This window comes from Polypterus senegalus, chromosome 13 (genome assembly GCF_016835505.1).
Source record: "Polypterus senegalus isolate Bchr_013 chromosome 13, ASM1683550v1, whole genome shotgun sequence".
Classification (NCBI taxonomy): domain Eukaryota; kingdom Metazoa; phylum Chordata; class Cladistia; order Polypteriformes; family Polypteridae; genus Polypterus; species Polypterus senegalus.
The window spans coordinates 71,450,206-71,472,986 of record NC_053166.1 but is presented as its reverse complement, the minus strand read 5'-3'; the positions used below and the strand labels follow the sequence as shown (position 1 = coordinate 71,472,986).

The 22,781-nt window shown below is 38.4% G+C and overlaps 1 protein-coding gene across 1 annotated transcript in view; it reads left to right on the top strand.

Moving 5' to 3' along the window:
- The first annotated feature begins 20,802 nt into the window (after positions 1 to 20,802).
- Positions 20,803 to 22,781, top strand: part of fgd1 (FYVE, RhoGEF and PH domain containing 1) — a 193,117-nt gene continuing 191,138 nt past the window's right edge. The window contains exon 1 of the mRNA XM_039775922.1: positions 20,803 to 22,091. Coding sequence (XP_039631856.1) covers positions 21,932 to 22,091 — 160 coding nt within the window. The 5' untranslated portion in view covers positions 20,803 to 21,931. The remainder of the gene's footprint in view (positions 22,092 to 22,781) is intronic.

Sequence of the window (22,781 nt, the reverse complement as noted above, 5' to 3'; positions counted from 1 at the left end):
ATGCAAAACTAAACAAAGAACATAGCATTTATCATATTTGATTTTTTAACTTGTGTTATTATTCCATGGCTTTAGTAAAATACCCACCAGCCAGGATTATTAAGAATTTATTCTTTACTCTGCATTATTGTCATTTAAGCTTGATGACAAGCAGTTGTATTGGTATCAGGACATTTTATGGCAGCCTTTTGTGATTAATTTTATGAGGATTGATATAGCAGACAGTAAAATCAAAAAGTGTTCATGACAAGGAAAAGTAGCCACATTAGACAGACCTTAAATACGTGAGCAAGACAAAAGATATGGTTGATCAAAGAGTCTAAAAATTAAGAAGTTACAGAATAAGAGAAATATAAGACGGCTCTAGCAGAGAATAGTCATGAGTACAATAAAGTTTATTTAACTGTTAGAGTTAATGATACTTGATTGCAAGTTCATAATAAGCTTCACAGGCTGTGATTGCAGCAAACAACAAGGGATGTGCTCACTGGTAAACACAGTCATATTGGATATAGCAACTAATAAGCTGGACAGGAGCATAGGTGAATGCTCACATCCGCCCTCCCAACTCAATCGATATAAGCATCTGAGCTCTACTCTCAGCAGGATGAGCAGCTGAACATGCTACGAGAATCATTAAAAACATGCTTGAAGAGAAAAACAGCAACTACAGCGGATGCCTAGTTCTAAACGTTAAGGGACACTGCACTTTAAATATATGTACCTGAAGCTTTACTCCACAAGTACCTGCTTTAATAATGAGATAAAAAAAATGATTTTCACTTTATTTTAAAAGTCACCTCACACCCACATAAAAATAAAACATCCCACAACAGGATTTTACTTTTACAAAAGAAAAATGAAAAATAATAAATGTAAAAGTTATTTAATACATTCAAATGCAATTGAAATTGGAGGGTGGATTACATTATATTCTCTTTATCATCATTCATATTTATAAAAACACAATTTTGTTTACAATATTTACTTGATAAAATCAGATTTTTAAAAATCTTTCTGTTAGGTCTTTATTACTGATATGCTCTTTCAGTTCAAACATCTACTGTTAATTGCTCATCTTGACTTTGCAATGTCTATCCATAAAGCTCAAGGTCAAACACTGCAAATTTGCAGACATTACCCTTTTTTTGGAACATTGACTTTGTTCTCCTGTATCCTGAATAGGAATGCCATTTTTGGCTCTGGCCCAAAGCAGCATAGGGACAAGTAGATTCACAGTTAGTTTTCCCAGAAGTGTCTGTCTTGCCAAAATCTCTTGAAGAGGAAGACATCAAATTTTCCATTAAATCACAAACCTTGGAACAGCAGCATATAGGATTATTTAGGTGCCCCTCTCCTCGGCTAAGATAAGTGTGACACTGAAGAAAAATGGAATTCATGGCACAGCACCAAGGAGAAAAGCATTGTTATCTTATGAGTACAGATACATACCTGAAGTTCGCAAAAGTGCTCTTGATTCTCAAGATTCCCTAGGCTAAAACACTAAGTCCTGACTATAATACTGGAAGCAAAGGGTTATGGTGCAAGGAACCTTATCAGAATTATTAAGAGAAGTGTCCCTCAGGGGTCAGTGCTGGGGCCACTTCTGTTTTTAAAATATATGTATAGAAATGATTTGGATAGGAATATGAATAACAAGCTATTTATGTTTCTAGATGATCTATGGTGGAGTGGTGGCTCTGTGGCTAAGGAACTTTGCTGGTATCTGGAAGGTTTCTGGTTCAAATCCCATTACTGCCAGAAGGGATCATACTCTGGTGGGAACTTCAGCAAGGCCCTTAAACTGAAAATTGCTCAAGGAGTGCTGTACAATGGCTGACCCTCTGGTCAGACCTCTAGCGAAAAAACAGTTTCCCCTTGGTGATTAGCAAAATATATGAAATTAAAATCTAGAATCAGCTAAATCATTGCAGAGTGATTTATGGCAGATGAACGTTAACTTTTTTTGTAAAGTGTAAAGTATTACACATAAGAAGTAAAAATGTTAGATTTTATTCCACAAAGGGAGGTGTGAAACTTGAAAGTACCTCTTATGAGATGGACCTAGAAGACTTTCTACATTCAAAAAGTGTTCAGAGGCCATTAAAAAGGATAATAGAATGTTATGTTACACACAGTGGCATGATATGTAGAGTATAAGTCAGTATACTCTATATGTTTTCAGTAGACTAGATTACTGTAACGCACTCCTCTCAGGACTACCCAAAAAAGACATAAATCATTTGCAACGAGTGCAGAATGCAGCTGCTAGAATCCTAACTGGGAAAAGAAAATCCGAACACATTTCTCCAGTTTTGATGTCACTACACTGGTTGCCTGTGTCATTCAGGATTGACTTTAAAATACTGCTTATGGTTTATAAAGCCTTAAATAATCTCACTCCATCTTATATATCGGAATGCCTGACACGTTATATTCCAAATCGTAACCTTAGATCTTCAAATGAGTGTCTCCTTATAATTCCAAAAGCTAAACTTAAAAGAAGTGGTGAGGCGGCCTTCTGCTGCTATGCACCTAAAATCTGGAATAGCCTGCCGATAGGAATTCGCCAGGCAAATACAGTAGAGCAATTTAAAACACTGCTGAAAACACATTACTTTAACATTGCCTTTTATAACTTCACTTTAACATAATCCTGATACTCTGTATGTTCAATTCTTCATAATAACTATTCATGGTGGCTCTAAAATCCGTACTGACCCCTACTCTCTCTTCTGTTTCTTTTTCCGGTTTCTTTGTGGTGGCAGCCTGCGCCACCACCACCTACTCAAAGCATCATGATGCTCCAACAATGATGGACTGAAAGCCAGAAGTCTACGTGACCATCATCATCAGGTCCTTCCATGAAAATATGATGATTTATGTTAGGTAGAATGCCCAGAGGGGACTGGGCGGTCTCTTGGTCTGGAACCCTACAGATTTTATTTTTTCTCCAGCTTTTGGAGTTTTTTGTTTTTCTGTCCACCCTGGCCATCGGACCTTACTCTTATTCTATGTTAATTAATGTTGACTTATGTTTATCTTTTATTGTGTCTTCTATTACTCTATTCATTTTGTAAAGCACTTTGAGCTACATTTTTTTTTGTATGAATATGTGCTATATAAATAAATGTTGATTGAAAGGAGGTTATGCTTAAGCTTTATAACACACTAGTGAGGTGTCAACTGGATTACTGTGTGTAGTTGTGGCCTCTGGGCTACATTAAGGATATAGCAGTGCTAGAAAAAGTCCCGGAGAAAAGTGACTAGACTGATTCTGCAACTGAGAAGTGTAAGTTATGATCAAAGCCTAAAAGAGTTGAAACTTTTCAGTTTAAGCAAACAGAACTTAACAGGTGACAGGACTGAAGTTTTTAAAAGTACGATGACTCCAAGCTGTTAATCTAAAATGAGTTCAACAGAATACAGTTGGAAACTTATTAAGTCCAAATGTTGCACAAACATTACAAAGATTTCTTCACATGGTGAACCATAGACACAAGAAATTAATTACTGTGTAGTGTGTTGGAGAGTAGGACTTTGGGGACATTCAAATAGGATTAGTGAGCTTTGTTAGGCTGAATGACCAGTTCTTATCAAAATATTTACAATGTTCTCATATTCTAACAGTGTTTTTCAGAAAGTATAGTCAAAAGTAAACCTTTTTGGTTGATATGGATGCTGTTATACGTAGAAAAAAACCTTAGTAAGAACCTCATATTAATAATCAGTCATGATGGTGGTAGTGTAATGTTTTGATAAAGAAACCAAGCTGGGACAACTTACCATTATTAAAGGGAACATGAATTCTGCCCAGTATCATAGGAATTTTCAAAAGAACATTTTGTCTTCTGTGTATATCAATACCATCAAACAAGTAAGTCTACATCTGAACATCTGAAGGAAACAAAATTTAGAGTTTGGCAGTTGCCTAGTCCAAATGCAGATCAAACTACATCAAGACCTACAATTAGTAGGGAAATATTTAATGAGTGGATGTAGTTCTGCAGAAGGAGGGTTAAAGCTGAATAACTGATAGCAACTGTTCCTCGGGGGTTAACAGCCCAGGGGGGTTTGGTTACTATTTCAACAAAGAGTATTGGATTTTTGTAAAATTTTCATTATTAAATAAATAAAATAAGTAATGTCTTATTTATTCAGTCATAGTCACTTTTATCCAATGTTAGGTTTTGTTTGTTTTTATTCTCACTATGAAAAATATGCACTAATATACAAAATCTCAGTAATACTTTTTCATCACACTGCAACTTTTGTTGTATACAGAGTGTTTATTTCTTAAAATTTACATTTTCATTTAACATTTTATTTAAATAACCTCTATTCTATTATTGCTATTTTTTCATTAGACAAGCCATGATGTCTGGAGAGTGTTAGAGGGCCCTATCCAGTTACTACCAATACAAGCTTTGCCACTCGTCAAAGAATTCTGAATAATAAATGTGGACCTCAGTGTTAGCATTTGCAGTGCACCTTCTTTTTTGAAATGCAAAGATGGTTCCATTTTGTAATGGAAGTAGTAATTAAATGCATTGCATTTGTAATTCCAACAGAGGGTGCATCACAAAAAGTTGTAGTAATAAAATACATTATTACAAATGTTTGTAATGCACCCTCTGTTGGAATGACAAATGCAGTGTATATGTCTATGTTATAACATACAGACATTTATACTTTTATTAAAGTGAATTTTCAAAAATAGAAGTTAAATAAATGGTTCAGTTGAGAGGTACTATGTATAATGTTGGCAGCTCTTGAGCAACATTTCATTTCCTGGCAGGGGGCCTTAATTGCGTGTTCTCCCTGTGTTCACATGAGTTTCTTCCTGCATTCCAGTGTCATGCTATGAGCTTGTTGGCATCTCTAATTTTCCCAAGTGCATATATGACCTATGCCTCTTTCTGAGCTGGTTCATGACTTGAAGCCAGGATAGGCTCCAGTTCATGCGACACTGAATTGCATAAGTTGGTCAGAATTGATGAATGTAATTTGAGACTAAAGTTTGTTGTGGTGTTTTTAAAATCTAAATTTCATTTCAAGTTAAGTATTGTTCTAAAAGTTGTGCCCACTTCCATCCATTTTACAGATATTTAAATTTGGCTGGTTGGATTGAAGGGAATTGATTCAAAACCATCTGACTCCTCAGAGTCTGCTTTCCCAGGGAGATTGGCATGCAAGCAGAGGAGATAAAGATGTCCAAAAATAGTATAATGATGTGGTCCTGGTTTCCTCATTCTGAACAAGCTTTTGTATAGGGGCATAGTCAGAGGTTTCACATCTGCACATTTTTTTCTTTCCTGCAGACATCACTGCAAAATACTCATAAAAGAATTAAGAAATACTGTAGAAACTGGTGTCTTATTAAGTACTGAGATGGACTGGCACACTGTCTAGGGTAGTTCCTGCTTTTTACTCAATGTTCCTGGGATAGACTGCGGCTTTCCAGTACTCAGCAATGGATAAAAAATGTTCTGAAAGTGGAGATGGTCTCTTTTGGACTTTTAGCATTAATATTAATTATACAGTATTTGATTTTTTTTCACTTATAGTACAGTACCAATACTGCATTTGCAGTGTGTCATGTCAGACTTATAGGAGAAACAACATGGACTAATGGACTTGATAACAATTTTAATTTGTCACAATCACCCAAATTAGCAAAATGGAGCTGTTTATTTATACATTCCATCTATCCTTCCACTTTCTTTTGCACAAGTCCAACCCATGTTTACAGATAAATGTATCCTATCCTGACTGTGTTGGGGACAAGGCAGGAATCAATCGTGAATAAACTACCAGTCCATCAACTTCACACACCTCCTTCAAACCTGGCCAAAACAGAGTTCTAAATTAGCCTAACAAACAAATCTTTGGGATTTGGAAGGAAAAGTTGAAGTTGCAATAATCTTTTTCACCTTGAATATATACTTTATTAGTGTTCAAACGTTTTGTGAATATGTCGTATTGGCTCCCAGTTTTATGATCTGTGGTTTACCACAGTTACATTTTAAATAATTTAGACTCCTTAAAATGTAGTGGTCATCATATGCAACTCAATGACCAGCTGGCCAGGTTAACTGCCTAAAATGTATTCAAAATGTTTCCCTTTCAACATTTGGGATCAGTCTAATTTGATTCTAAAATGGGACTGGTCTGTGATGAGATATAATTTCAGTGGTTACAGCTTGCCTACTGTTATCATATCATGTGGAGAACATTGAAGGTCAGCCAGTGGAAGGAGTTGAGGTCTATAGAGATTTCTAGTGTTTTTGACTTTTATTTTAAATTTGGATATTGATATGACTACTTTTCTCAGGTTGCATACTTTCGATTGCAAAAATTGCCTCTTCATATTATAAGAATAGGTCATTGATAGATGCAGTTATTAGCATTGCATCAGGCAGGTCCTCATGAGTATTTTCTTCTAGGTTTGGCCCCACATTCCGACATACAGGGCATACAGGTTACATACATTAATACAGGTTAGAGTAACTGCTACTCTGAACTAGCCTGGTGTTGCGGGAGTTAAGAAATTATACAATTACACAGTCTCAAAATGTGGTTCGTCTCTCCTTAAAAGGCTTAACGATATGTTAGGTTTTGTTTTCACTAGCTAGCATTGTAGCTTTTCACTTTCCAATTAAACTGCACAAATAATACCCAATCCATTATGCCCTCATTTATGTGGTAATGACTCACACTAAGTCTTTCCCCCCCATCTTAACTCCTGATGTTGAAAGCTGGTAAGAAGTTGTTATTTGTAGTGTGCTTTATGTAGGGTTTACTTCACAAAAAATGAAGATGAATTAAGATGTACCACACAGCCCAAGGATTAGCAGATCACAGTGCCCTGTAGTGGTTCACATGATCTTTATTATTTAAAGAGGTGGGTGCTCATAAATACCAGTAAGTGGCATTATTATAAGTATTGTTTTTTGCCATCTGTTGGCTTAGTGTCCTTTCAGACCCTCATGGCACAAATATTTTTCTGGCACCCTCGGATTCACTTTGCTTCATCCTCTGAGTTTACTAGTCCTTGCCTGAAGATGAAATCTCCAAAAATACTAGTTGCCCCCCCCCCTTCACACACACACACACACAGATTCTGTCATGCCCTTAACATGCCTCATGCCTCATTACTTTGCTATCAGTAGCAGGCTAGGCTTGATTTTTGCATTAATTCCAGTTTCATTTTTGAGAGGATCTTGGAATTAACTATTAAATTTAAAGGCTTGCTTGTTTCCTGCAATATTTGTAAAACTAACAATCGTTCCTGAAAAAGTAATCAAGAAACCCTGCTCCATCACAGGGTGAACCCTGGACTCACAGGATGCTGTTGTGGAAAAAAGGATGGTGACAAAATTGGATGCCATCTTGAAAAAGCACTCTCTTGGAGCACTTTTAGCCACAGGCTTATTCCACCACAGTGTGATAATACAGGGTGGTCCAGATCTAATTATGCAGATCCAGATCGTCTGGATGACTTTGATTTATGCGGGGATGATTCTAATTTGTCGTGAAGACGGTTTTTCCTGTTGTCAGTTTGCACATTTCTTGATGGTCCAGGATTTTTCGGGTGATTTTCTATGTAATAAACTTAATAAGTTATAGCGTAATGAAAATTGCTTAATTAGATCTGGACCACCCTATAAGTGCCTCTGGGGATTTTACTGTCTGCTGCTCTTAAGCAATTCAGTGCTTCTACCCAATGTACTTGTTAAGTCTATCTATCTATCTATCTATCTATCTATCTATCTATCTATCTATCTATCTATCTATCTATCTATCTATCTATCTATCTATCTATCTATCTCTCTCTGTCTGTCTGTCTGTCTGTCTGTCTGTCTGTCTGTCTGTCTGTCTGTCTGTCGGCTGTATTATTCATCTTGTGAGTCTGTATTCTTGTTTTTTTTTATATTTCTACTGCTGTATGCTTCTAAATTTCCCCATGGGATTAATACAGTTTATTTAATCTAATGGAAACTTCTTTAATGAGGCTGTGGGGACAGTATAAATTATTGGGTAGTTTAAGTCCGTTATCATGTTACAAACAGGTACTGTATTTGAAGCATTGGAATGGTTTATTTTTGTGCAAAATGGAGTCATGAGCATGCTGGACTACAGACTAATGTGTGTGCTAGGATTACCTAGACGTCCCTTTACTTTGAGAGTTGAGAAGAAAATAGTTGGGGGAGTATAGCCAAGTCAATACATGAGATCTTTTATTAACGATTTATTTTGGTTACTGGAGTGAAACCAGACCCAAAGCCACAAAACCAAACAGGAGTCAGGCGTTTGCCCTGACAATTACAAAAATTATAACAAAATCAAACTAAAATAATTAAACATTGACACACACACACTGAAAAATCAACACATTCCTGACAGATGAAATGAGAGCACATATTTTTATGTTGGACTGTGTTTAACACAATCTTGAATCATCAGATTGTAAAGTAAAAGTTTCAAGTGAAATATCGAAGCCTTTTAAATAAATACACATCACAAACAGCCTGAAACAGTATAGACTGAAAACATAAAAATTAATTAGGTAGTAGAAGCAGCAAATGTGCTTGGAGACAGAGTGAGAAGAATTATCAGAAGTGGCAATGCCTTTTGTCCACTAGAGGGCACAAAATGCCATAATGGAATACAGGGCACAGTGCAGTTTCTTTGCTGGTGAAGCCAGCGTGTCAGCAGATGTGGAGACCCTTCCCTTTAACATTGATGGAAGGCTGCAAGACAGACTCATAGCAATGCTTCCCTAGGGAAAATGGAAGACAGCCTCTGACCTGGGAAATAAACCAGGGATGATGCATGTAATTGGGGACTTGGAAGGAGGTTGGCAAGATCTCAGCTGCTAGAAGGAAGGCTGCCCAAAGAGAAACACATATAACAGCATGAAGTAAAGGCTGTGATCTGTTCTTGGGGCAGAGTAGCAATAGTGGCAGCAGCACTAGTAGTATTTCCACTTCAAAAGAGTGCAGCCATATTCTTACTTGCATGTCCAACCAATATAACACATCACCAATCACTGGCACCATGATTAATAAGAATACATTAAAATATTTAATTAAAAGAAATTGTGCATCATGCTCCTTACTCTTGTTTTAATCCTCTCCTAAATGATAAAATGAATTTGTAATGTTAATACAAATAACATTAACAGAAGCCAATAGTCTATGAATAGATGAGCCTGTGACCCAGTTTGTCTTCAGGTATTTTTTTTATTTTCCTATATTTTGTGCTTTGATTTCCTCCACATTCAAAACTTTCTATTATAACTTTACAATAAATGTCTGGTTTGGAACTTTTACTCCATTGCCATTATTCTGCACTGAGGTGATGCTATCAGGGTGTCCCCTCTTGTGAACAGGAGCAAACACCTGCAAATAGTGCACCAGCCTGCTTCTGTGTCTGATGTTCGCAGAAAACCAGCATACCTGTATAATAACTTAGCATATGTTTCCTATACATCAGTATATTTTTATTTCCTCTTCAGTTATTAAACTTATGATTTAAGATTCAGCCTGAGTATTTAGCTCTTTTAATCTGTTTTGTTTAAATTTGGCACCTCTTTAGATAATATAATCATTATGGGTGTGTTGCTCTGTTTTGGCCTTTTTTAAGAAAACACTATACACTATAGCTTCCCAATTTCTTGTTTCCAAATACTCAGTCCTGGAAGACAGCACAGCATGTATGACACACCCTCCCCACTTGTCTTTGAAAATGTGCTGCAGTTTCTCTTTGTTCTGCCTCTATTAGTATTATAACTTGGAATTCTCTTTAACAACACACATCCTTAGAGGCAGTTGGCTACAGGAGCTGAGATTTATGGTACTGTCTTGTTTATCATTCCTATGTGTAATTTTTATCATGACCTTTTCTACTTCATCGCAAAAAATAAACACTTTTTACACTTTTGACTCACACACTTAAAAGTTTTGAAAAACAGAATTGAGACAACATGTACTACTGGGAAACATGTTCCCCTGGCCTGTTCATCCTCACTCCATTAAAATTCTGTTATCTTCTGCTCTAGTAGCCATTTTAAAGCATTGCCAAAATCAACTAAAAGCTAATGATCACTACCAGACTCAAGAATTTGCTTTCCAACACAAAGTAGAGTACAAACAAGGAGTGATGTTTTACTCTAAATGATCAACATGTCTATTTTCATTAAATGAAATGCCATAGGTGTGCTTGAGGATTACTTGGGTGGAAATAAACGTTCTTTTCTTGTGATCAAGTCTCATTCCCTGGCAAGTTTGCACATTATCCTCTTGTCTGTGTGAGATTGTCTTCAGATACTTTCTAAAATGTTAGCTTTAAACTTTAAATTGGCCTGCTGTTAGTATGCGTGAGGTATTTGTGTACTTGTAATCTGGTTGGAGTCGTATTTCCAGTTGCCCAGGCTCTGTCACTGTTAATTTAATTAGGTAAGTTCCATAAGACATAGATAGATTGTCTCAAGCAGCTAGGTAATCAAGAGACAGACAAATGCATTGACAATTCACATTATAAAAGGGTGGTTTCTCAGAGGAACACAAGGTCACTACAGGGCACACTTATACATGGCCAATTCAGAGTAGTTCATTAACTTAACAGATTTATTTTGGGTATGGCAGGAAAACCCATGCAGATACGCAAAGAGTATGCACAATCGACATAGACATTGAGTGAGCTGTGATTCAATCCCAATCTCCCTCAGCTGTAAGGCAGCACCACTAACCACTGTGCCATTGTCTGCCCCATTTTCTGTAATATATTCAAGAAGTATCTTAATATAGTATGAAAATCTCTCTTTTTTTGTGTATGTCCTCATCTCTGTTTACAGTGTACTGTTCTATTTAGTCAATACATTGTTCGGTTCATCCGATTCTGTATTTTTAAATGCTCAAGGGCATCACTGACAGATGATATTACTATATAATATGTGTCCTAATCCCCATATGGAAAAAGTTAAGATCCATCCACCAATTCATTTCTGTGTCTGTTTAGTCTATTTGATGAGTGTGGAAGTATGGGAACCAATCCCAGCAGCAGTGGGTGCAAGGCAGGAATAACCTTTGGACTGGATCCCATCCATTAAAGGGTAACATACATAAACACCAAGTCATACCAGGCCAATTTAAAATGACTTATACAGCTATTTGGAATATGGGGTATTCTGTTAAATAATGAGTTTAGATCTTTTAACATGTGATATAGTAACATTCTCAGATCCGCTTAATCCAATTCTGGGTCCAAGGACTGCAGCTTTTTCCAGCAACAGACAGAAAATAACAGAACAAGGCATCAGTCCATCACAGGGGCTACTCACTCACACAAACACACACTCAAACTGGCCTGAACTTAGAGTTACCAGTTCACTTAATCTACTAGTTTACGGATTTGCAAGTGAAACTTGAAAAAAACTCCAGACAGATGCAAGGAAAATGTGCAAACTCCACACAGATGATGACTGGAAATGAAATCTGAAATAAGAACACTAGAGTACAAGGTAGCACCATAAACCTATTAACCAACACACAATTTTCAGTTCTCAGTTTATTCTGATAAAGCACACTTCCCCTTAAGAGTATAGTATGCTATATAATTATAGTAATATGAATAAAAGACATGCATTTTAAACACAAAATGTCATATTGAAAAACAGAGTAATACCGTGCCATATTAGTGAAGAAATATACAGTACATATAAAAGTTTTTAGATTGCAACTGTCCTGGGTGAGCCAGATTCTGAAATTAGTCACTCTACCTACAAATGTGTAGTTTCAGTTAAATACAAAATATTTGAAAACAGGATATTCATCTGTGTCAACGCTTTAATTTCAATGATGGTCAAGTGTCACAATAGATGCCAAGATGAGAAAGAAAAGCGAAAGACGAAGCAATGTCCAATCAAATAATATAAAACAGGCAGCAAAATTGATTCTCCTACTTAGTAAACGCTCTGGACTTCCACCAACATCGCTATATTCACAAGCGTAATTTCTTTATGCACAACAGGACTTATGTTAATTGTCTTCATCTGCAGACAAATTTATGGAAATTTCATGGATCAGTACTTTGGCACCACATTTGCATTTTGCTGATTGACACAGATCATTAAAAGAGGCTGAAAAAAGAAACCTGAAAGGTGAAACATTAATATTTTAACTTGCTAGGACAGGGGTGTCGAACTCCTGGCCTGGAGGGCCGCTGTGGCAGCAGGTTTTCATTCTAACCCTTTTCGTAATAAGTTACCAGTTTTCACTGCTAATTAACTGCTTTTCTTTAGCCCTGTTTTTAAGGATTCAGTCCCCTGAATTGATTCTTTTCTTGATTAAATGACAGCCAAACAGAAATGATACGTGAAACAAGCCAACACATGACCAATTAAACTGGGGATTCAAACTCCAACCAATTTCACTCCAACCAGTTTCTTAATGAGATGCTGATTCTTGCTGTTAATTGAACCCATCATTTAATTCCATGGCTTGTTGCTACTCTCATTCTGCCATAGCAGACATTTCCAAAACTGTTGATTTTCTGTTTTACTGAGGCTTTCACCTTTCTTTATTTTTCAGCTATTGTGTGATGGGTACAGGTTAACTGGTCATGTGGCGGCTTGTTTTGTGTCTCATTATTGTTTGGCTGCTAATTAAGGAAAAAGAAACAACTGAAGTGGTCTGAGTCACATCAATTAAAACTAAGGCAAAAGAAGTTGATTTGCAGCAAAAACTGATCACTAATTAAGGAGATGGTTGGAATGAAAACCTGCACCCACTGTGGCCCTCCAGGACCGGAGTTCGATACCCTTGTGCTAGGACCTGAAAGTCAGTACAAAGAGCATTTTCAGATTCCATTGGTTTGCTTTTGTGGTTAATTTTGCAGTGATCTTAGCAGTAGTCCACTGTCTCTGTTTAACCTGAGAAGTTCACAATAAGTGGGCAGATTGAACATACTTGGCACTTGAAGGCTCTGCTGGACCCCATAGATTTTAGGCAATGTGTTTTTTTTTCTTTATCTACAGCCTGTGCGGGTTTATGGAAAATAATGATAGCCTATGGGTCAAATTCTTCCTTCTATTCTAAATTCTTACTTTTCTTTTATAGAGCAGGTGGCACAATGGCATACTGAATTGTGTTGCAGCCTTGCAGTGCTATATAATACGTCCTTTATGGAGTTTGTGTGTTCTCTGCCTGTTTGTGTGCTTCATCTCAAAGATTTTGGTCTACTTCACTAAAGCTAAGACAATCCATTGGGTTACTTTATAACACTCGACTGGTTAGGCATCCCATCCAGGGTTGATTACTACATTGTACCTGAGGCTGCTAGATTTTACTCTGAACCACATGACACCAGACTGGATTAAGCAGGTTTGATAATGGATGTATAGGTAGAAACTGGCCAAATGTGAATGAGCATGTCCATTGACAAATTGACATTTCATCCAGAGTTTTTTTTCTTGCCTGTATATCCTCTGGGTCCTCTTGGCCCTCTAATGGAAATGGTAGGTTTACAAAATATATACTTTAGATTATTTTTTCTCGTGCATTGCTGTAATTGTAGGATTATAATAATTACAAAGGCAAAATTGGTGGCATTGTGGTGCTGTAGTTTGTGCTGCTCCCTCACAATTCCTTCAGACTAGGTTTGAATCCTAACCTGGTCTCTGCCTGGATGGTGTTTGCACATTTTCCATGTCAGTTTGGGTTTTTGTTTATGTATATACCTTGCAAACTCCCTAGGCATGCATGTTAGGTTAACTGATGACTGTTGACTAGTCCTACGTGGATGTGTGTTGTGATAAGCTGGTGCCTTCTTCAGTTCCCGTCTTGTGGCAAGTGCTGCCATTATCTAAGAACTCTGCATTGGATTCAGTATGTTCAGGAAGTTGACAAACAGAGTTGAATTTCCTATCCTTTAGGCCTTTTGGTATTTTTTTCTCCAACAAGGTTTTACAAAAAATACTGTGTCATTTAAAATTCCACATAGACTAAATCAATAGAATATGGTATTTTATTGATCTCTGAGCTCTTTTATCATTTATTCTGTGTCTGCAGAGTGCCTTAAGTCTGAAGCATCTCCAGCAAAGTTATCTTTTCAAAGAAAGTTGTCAACAGACTAATAAAGTATCTTGTGTTGTGTAGTAACACCCATTCCCTATGTAGCACTTAATAGTATGCAAAGATTTAGAAATGAACATATTGTATCTATTCAGGCTTGAGCTGTGAATTATATTACCACACATCAAAAAATATATATATTTAAATCAGTCTCATAGTTTTATCTCATGTGATGGTAATCTGTAATAATAAAAATACCAATTGTGAATTAAAATTGGGTAGAAGCATTTCAGTCAGGCTTGCCTATGTATGAAGACCCAGACTTGGGAACTTGTGTCACAGAAAAGTTCAGCATGAATCTCACCAGAGGTGGGAAATGTAAGCTGAATCAGTGCCCACCCAGAGATATAGCATCATTCATTGTGGAAGCCTTATGATAAATCATACAGTGTACAGGGTGAGTTAAAATTATGTTAACATTTAAATAGCGGAAACAATTTACTCACAAGACATACTTCATATGTGCAAGATGATTTACAGGAATGTCTCAACCTGTTCGCCATCATGTTCAACACACATACCATATGTGGCACATAAATTGTCCACAAAAATTATATATAGGTATATACATAGCAGTACCATTAGTGTTAACATAATTTTAGTCACCCTGTACTTGCAGAGGTAGCCAGGGTTGCCCAGATAAAAACCACAAAGGGTTTTTTTTTAATAAAAGGATTTGTGTCAAATTAACTTGTGGAATCAGACATACTAAGTGGCCATCACTTTTCTTTACAATTCATCAAATTACAACCTGGGAGTTTTTAGACTTAATAGCAAGCCCTCAAATGTTTACTTCTTGGCAGGACTGCAGTAATATATAAAAGAAGGTTCAACACCCACAGTGACTCACAGTGTATGCCACCAGGTAGCCTTTGGTCTTTTTCTGGGAAAAAACTAGAAGCTCCTTACAGTTTTGGCAAGAATAAAGAATGAGAATCCATAAGGAAAAGCAGACTCCAATGTTAAAAAAGAACAGAAGGTACACTGTGCAAAGAAGAACTAAACTCGCTCATCTTTTAGCTTGTTCTTTTGGACATATTCATAGCAGTAAAAGGCTGGATAGGAAACACCAAACTTTGCTATCTCAACCTATGGTTTGTACTATATGTTCTCTGTCTCTACTAGTCTCTACAGAAGTATAATTCCTTCAGCATGTTGATTGCTCCATATTTCATTCCAGTAGGCTGTGTTTAGTACATGGGGTCAAGCGTGAGGCATCCTCACTACATGCCTTGACCTAGTCAGCTACTTTTCAGGAGCAGCAGTGGCTGAACTATGTGGTTCTTCTGATTTGCTGAATTCCTTGTCATCTCATAGGGAATGAACCGTGGAGCTCTGTAAAGGAACCAAAACTTGTGACCATAGGTGAAGATGGGAATTTAGACACACTTGTAATTCAAAAGCTTGGTCTAAGGACCACACTTCAACCACAGTTTTAGTACAGTGCTAAGAGCATTGCCACTAATGCACGAACCCCATTGGTCAATTGACTCTGCATTCAAAAATACCCCAACATACTAACATTTCTTTACATATGACAGCTGTTTTCTGCTTAACACTCTTTCCCAAGAGGACCTTGATCTCAGTTATGAGGGGGCTGAAACTCATTCTGAGTCACCACTGGTTACAAACTACTCCACTGACTGCTTAAGATAACAGTCAAATAAAACCAAAACAATAACTTAATCATATAATCATGGCAGGATTGCACAAGTAATATATTTTTTTCTTATACTTTTTACTGTTATGATGTTAAATGTAATGAGCCACAGGATGTGTATACTGCATTATCTGTGACACACTGGAATGCAAGGTTATGTAAGATTGGCCACATTTCACTAAAATGTATCCATAGGGACTTATATGGAAAGTTCTTGGTGGTTTTGACAATGGGCAAATAGCAGAACATCCAAACATCCGGTCATCAGGCTGCATCCTGATGTCTTGTATATGAAAATAATGAATAGGAGAGGAATTCCATATTTGCTTAGCAAAGTACCATGTGGCATACTGTATATTTGTAAGCTTTCTTCAAGTCCACAAAACGTGTAGGATGGATTATTAAACCTCTCAAAAATATGTGCAAGCACAATATGGAATATAAATTCAATTCCAGATGCTACAGTTGAATTCATCTCTGAGAGAGGCATCTGCTATGCATTCCCAGGGCGCTCTCTCTGCTGAAATGGGGCTCAGGGTGCTAGTGCCTTTAACTGTACTGTATCTTGCCTAAATAAGAGGCCTGTGTTGTCTTGAAAATTGCATATTGTAATCTTCCTAGTTAGCCAATAAAAGGTGTCATTTTGCTTAACTTATCACCGCATCTATAATGGCTAACACCCTAGTACTGAAGTACGTCTGTAAATGTTAAGCCTGTATTTGACTTGAAAAAAGGGGGTGTATTGACTTAGAGAGTCTCGTAGTGGTCATTAACAGAAAAGTACAAAATAATGCAAGACTAATATGCACATCTACTTAATTATTTGGTAGCATAGAAAAAACATGACTATATGATATTTCTATATAAAAATAACATGCCTCTGATTGACTCATTGAATGACTGAAAAAAAGATTTGGGGTTTTTGCAAGCAACCTAAGGAAAAATGTTTGCTCACTAACAAATCAAATTTATGGCCTTGAAGTCCACAAAAGTGTAACCTCACTGAAAATTTTAATTTAATCATGAAAAGAAAAAATATCATAAAAAATGTGGTGATAGTTTGCATTTACAGGTCAGAAAGGCTGAACTTTGTGCTTGTCAACAGTAGCTGCAGAAAAGTAAAAAAGATGAACTGTCTACCAGGCTCTGATATAGTGACGCCTGTGCCTGTGGCACCTGAGGGGTTGCAGCCACTAACGTCTTCTTCTTTATTACCCATAGACCAGAGGATGAGTCCAGAGACGACTTTTGACATTGCTTCCAGATTTCACTCAGAAGTCTTGCCTTTTCCACTCTGGGACCTATTTAAAGAATGATGACACCGGAAGTTGCCATTTACTGATAAACCCATGCCCGAGAAGGAAGCACCTCTGACAGAGAACTTTCTAATTGAGGAGACTGAATTTAAAAAGAGACAGCTAATATAACCTATAAATGGGCAATGGATGCCCAGTGATTTTTCTTGGACTTTGCTTTCCTTTTTCTTCTTTATCTCACCTTCATTAAATGGGGTGCCTGTATGGATCCCAAGCTTTTACTATCTCTCTATTTTAATATAAGCTGCTCAAAAAAATTAAAGGAACACTTTGAAAACAGATCTCAATGGGAAAAAAATCATGCTGGATAATTATACTGATATGGACTGGGTAATGTGTTAGGAACAAAAGGATTCCACATCATTTGATGGAAATGAAAATTATCAACCTACAGAGTGATGAATTCAAAGACACCCCAAAAATCAAAGTGAAAAAATGATGCGGCAGGTTAGTACATTTTGCCGAAATTTCGTTGCAGCAACCCCAAATCGTACACAGTAGTTTGTATGGCCTGCACATGCTTGTTTGCATGCCTGACAATGTTGGGGCATACTCCTAATGAGATGACGGATGGTGTCCTGAGGGATCTCCTCCCTGATCTGGGCCAGGGCATCACTGAGTCCGGAGTCGGATGGACCAAAACATAATGTCCCAGAGGTGTTCTGTTGGATTAGGTCAGGCGAGCATGGGAGCCAATCAATGGTATCAATTCCTTCATCCTCCAGGAGCTGCCTGCATACTCTCGCCACATGAGGCCAGGCATTGTCGTGCACCAGGAGGAACCCAGGACCCACTGTACCTCCATGGATATGCCTCCTAGACCATCACTGACCCACCACCAAACTGGTCATGCTGAACAGTGCTACAGGCAGCATAACATTCTCCACAGCTTCTCCAGACCCTTTCACATCTGTCACATGTGCTCAGGGTGAACCTGCTGTCATCTGTGAAAAGCACAGGGCACCAGTGGTGGACCTGCCAATTGTGGTATTCAATGGCAAATGCCAATCGAGCTCCACGGTGCTGTGCAATGAGCACAGGGCCCACTAGAGGACGTTGGGCCCTCAGGCCACCCTCATGAAGTCTATTTCTGATTGTTTGGTCAGAGACTTTCACACCAGTGGCCTGCTGGAGGTTATTTTGTAGGGCTCTGGCAGTACTCATCCTGTTCCTCCTTGCTCAAAGGAGCAGAAACTGGTCCTGCTGATGGGTTAAGGACCTTCTACGGCCCTGTCCAGCTCTTCTAGAGTGACTGCCTGTCTCCTGGAAACTCCTCCATGACCTTAAGAATGTGTTGGGAGACACTGCAAACCTTCTGGCAATGTCACGTATTAATGTGCCATCCTGGAGAAGTTGCATCAAAAGCATTCCCGGGTCCAGCTTAAAAGAAGCCTGCCACCTCGTCTGGATGAGTCAGAGTCAACAGGTGGAGTGGAAGGAGAGAAAAAGAGAAGATTTACTTGTTTATATTTGTGGTTTGGTTGCTTTTGCCTGTTTTAGTGATTGTATTTTGTAATAAAATATTTTATTTCAATCTGGGACTGTGTTGGTGATGTTATGTTTGAGATTTGGGGCTCAGTGGTGCCCCCTTGTGGTCACAATATGTGTAAACGTATATAAATATTACTTTATACAGTATATACTCAGAATAAACAAATTATAATTATCCATGTAAGAAAGGACACAAGTTGCTTCCACAATGTAAGTATATCCTTATACAAAAACTGTCACACTGCAGTATTGGTGGGACTGTGACTAAAAACTTGATTTAAATATCAGCCTTTTCTCTGCATAAAGTCTGCACATTCACCCTGTCTAGTAACCTTTCCCTGGGTACCTCAGTTTTCTTCCCATAGTACTAATAGAGTCTGCCTGATAATTGAATAGGGAGTGCTTCAGCATATACTGTATGTTGGTGTGGTCCTTAAAGTTGGCTCCCTCAGCTCCCTGAGCCTGCAGACAGATACAGCGTTTAAAGTGGTATGCAGCAGACTCCTTCCTAAACTGTTTTTAATGAATGAATGAATGATCCACTTCTGGCATATTCATCTACCTTGGAACTTTGCAGTCATTTATTATACAACACTGACTACATCTGCAGTGAAATTACCTCTGGGTAGCTCAGTTTTTCCTCATAGAAATTACGCCATTTGAGACATTGATTTACAGATGTCTGAAATACTTCATTCAAGTAGACTGCTGGATAAAGTTTTAGAAACCAAGTACACTGCAGAAGATTGATTCTCTATATGATACATACATCAAGAGTCAATAAATGTAGAGAAGTGTTTATTAATATAAGGTCTGACTCTTTCTACCATAATAATAATACATTTCATTTATATAGCACCTTTCCATACCATTATCTTTATTTTATTATTCTGTAGCTATCACATTTAAAACTTCATGTTTATTTTTCTTCTTTAACCTCTTTGATGATTAAATATCCAGTCATATGGTCAGAAGCAATTTAAATAATAGTCTATACAGGAGCAAACAATACTGTTGCCTCGTTTATAGACATGCAGACTGGCTGCAAGTGGTAATACAACCGTTAATTGAAACTCTACTAAATTATCTAATTTATATTTAACTAGTATTTTCAAGACAATCATCAAATAATTACAGTTACTGTTCTCACGGTACTATGCACATGACATTTAAAAGGGCAATAAATGATAAACACATAGTCGTGTAAGAGCAATTTTATTACACCAAATAAACAGAAGTAATAATGACAAACTAAAATCAATGTCTGGGCACAGCTGGTTGGTTGTGTTTGTGCTTACCCTTCATATCTGTGTGAATTTTTGTCCTGGTACTCCCGTTTTCCACAGTATCCCAAAGATGTGTGTGTTAGATTAACTGGTCGAGTGTGATTGTGGGTGCAGGCACTTTGATTGCCTGGCGCCCCATTAACGGCTGTTTTATGTCCGAAGCTGCCGCTTTGATATTTATTCACAAGCTTTAATTTGGTTACGTATTACAATAGGGTCACCAAACTGTGAAGTGCATACAATTACAGTGCTATATAAAATCGAGAGTGATTGAATAAATTTCAGGCCAGGCTTTACCCTTTTTCATATTCATCTGTTTTTTTCCTCTGTATATCCATCCATCCTTTAACCGTGCTCTAAGTGTGGTTTGCGCTGCATACCGGGTGAACAAAATTTAATTACGTGTGATGGGCTGCAACACTCATCTAACGTTGGTTAATGTTTAATATACATAGGATTCTGAAATATAGATATTCAACCAAACCAGACATTTTGTCCAATTATATTTAAAGACGGGAAAGTCTGATTACTGTCCATGGCGTTCAGTTCTCCAAGACTGTCAGAAGTCGTTCTTAATTCTGAGCCCGGCACTCGCCTTTTTGTTTACGTCGAGACTATACGCAGCTGTTCACGCAGATTCCCGAAGCCAGTTTATAGGTCAGAAGTCAATTAAAAAATAAAACTAAAAACTTCCCTAGAACTGTAGAAGGAGCCTTCTTTGCAAAGCTTTCCCTACTGACAGGAGAGAGAGAGAGAGAGAGAGAGAGAGAGAGGGAGAGGGAGAGATGGAGGGGGGCAAGAGACGGGAGCCTGGGCTTTTTTTAAGCAGGGGAATCATGTTTCAACAAAGAGGGTTTAAAAAAAGTTTTAAAAGGTTTCAAATGAAAAACAGACATAGGGTGCAGGGAGGAGGTGGAGGAAGGGGGAGAGTTTCGGATGTCGGTTGGCTTTTCTAACTCCCTGTCTCGGCTCAGCAGCTGGAGAAATCCAGGAACGCAGCCCGGTCTTCTGCAGCCCCCTCCGGACGAAGGGAACAAACATTTACTGGACTTTGAAAGAAAGTTGGCTTTCGGCACAGCTAAAGTCGGCCCGGCCAGCGTGGGCGCTTCTCTTGGCTTCGAGAGGGAGAAAAGGAAAAATCCGTTTTTTTTTTCTTTCTCTCGCGCTCGTCTGGTCCAGAAAACAAATCGGAGATGTCTACTAGAAGATTTGCTGTTTGGTCTGTTTTGAATCTGGCGACTAAAGGCTGAGTTTGCATATTTTTGGATCGCATTGGGAAAGAGGGAGGAAAAAATCTGGAGACTGTAGCCAGTTTCTGAAATAAAGAGCTGCACACGTATAGTTGCAAAGCGAACCACCAAAATCGGAACAGAGACCATGGAATAAAAAGACTGCAATATGCTTGTATTTACTTACCTATATTCGTTACTTACAAAAAACTTATCAAAGGAGCAAACACAATGTTCAACTTTGGATAGAAAAGTGTAATTTTCAAAGGACACAAAGGACTTAACGTACGATTTCATCAACAGAAGATTTTTTTTAAATCAACTTTATTAGTTGAACCAAACATTTTACATATACAAAGAAACAATCTTGAGTTTAGGAAGATGTTACCTGGCTATTTACGTTTCATTTCAGATGCACGCGGTAGATGAATTGTTGTAACGGAAACCGCAGTTCCGGGATTCTCCGTTTTCTTTAGTCAAACCGTTATGCATCGGTGAAACAACGACAAGCAATCTGGATACTTTCTTTGTGAGGAATTATGGTTCTACTGGAATCGACGCTGAAACGGCGAATCAAAAGGGAGTGTCATTTTAGTTCTTCTTTACAATTTTTTTGATGGCGGTATTTGGATTGTGGGTTACCCTGGACGGAGCACACACTTTTTGGGCAGCAGGAGAATACAGCAGCCGTGGCCGAAATACTTTACGAAAGCATTGGAGAGAAGCCGCCACTGCCGCTTTTGCCCGTCAGAGCGGCGCTCGATCACCGGAGTCGTAGCCTGCCCCGCGCATCGTACTACGTCCTTACTCAGGAATGCATCTGAACCGACCAAAGAGCGCCTTCATCAACTGCTCTCCTCCCGTGTCTCCCACTGACCAGCCTGGATCCTACTCCCATCAGTTCAAAACCATGCGCTTCTCTTACCACATCCGAGGGGGTATGCCGAGCCCCCAGCAGTCGCTACGCAGGTCAGGTGAGTGTCGGCGAGCGTCCTCGGACACTCCGCCAAATGCTGGGCGCTCGGGGTTGGAACGTTTCAAACGTGGGAAGCGGGCACTTCGGTATGTTCAATCCTGGACGAATGCCACGCCGCCAAGATGCTCTTGCAGTAGCAACGTGGGCATTCTCGCAGAAAGCGTAAATTACGGTCAGGGGTATGTAACACTCATGCCTAAAACTAATAAAGCGATCAAGTCTCAAGGTTGGTTACGCTTCAAATGACTGTATCCGTTACTCCCAGCACTGTTCCAAGCCTTTACTTTGATCTCTTCATTTTGCAGGACTAACTGTGCCACGTTAGACCAAGAAACACCAAAGTGGCGCTTTGTAGTTGTTCCAAGCAGCAATTGTTTGTTGCCAACACAGAATGCTGCAGACTTGGTTTCAGGATTAATCCCCAGAAGCATTTTTCGTTACTAGTGCACAGTTTCAAACTAAAACTTTGCTTGTATTTCTTGCGGGCGCCACTATTCCTGTTTCTACGCTACCTTGTTTGCTTGCATGTTTCTTTTGTTTTGCCTTCACCACTCAAGCACACCTTTCTGCTGCGCCCTCCCTCCGGGGTACAACGCTGCGCCCCCTGCCGTGTTTCAAAAACGCATCAACGCGCGTGTCAGACTCTACATAACAAAAGCCGGCGGACAGAAGCCACCGCAGAAGCGTT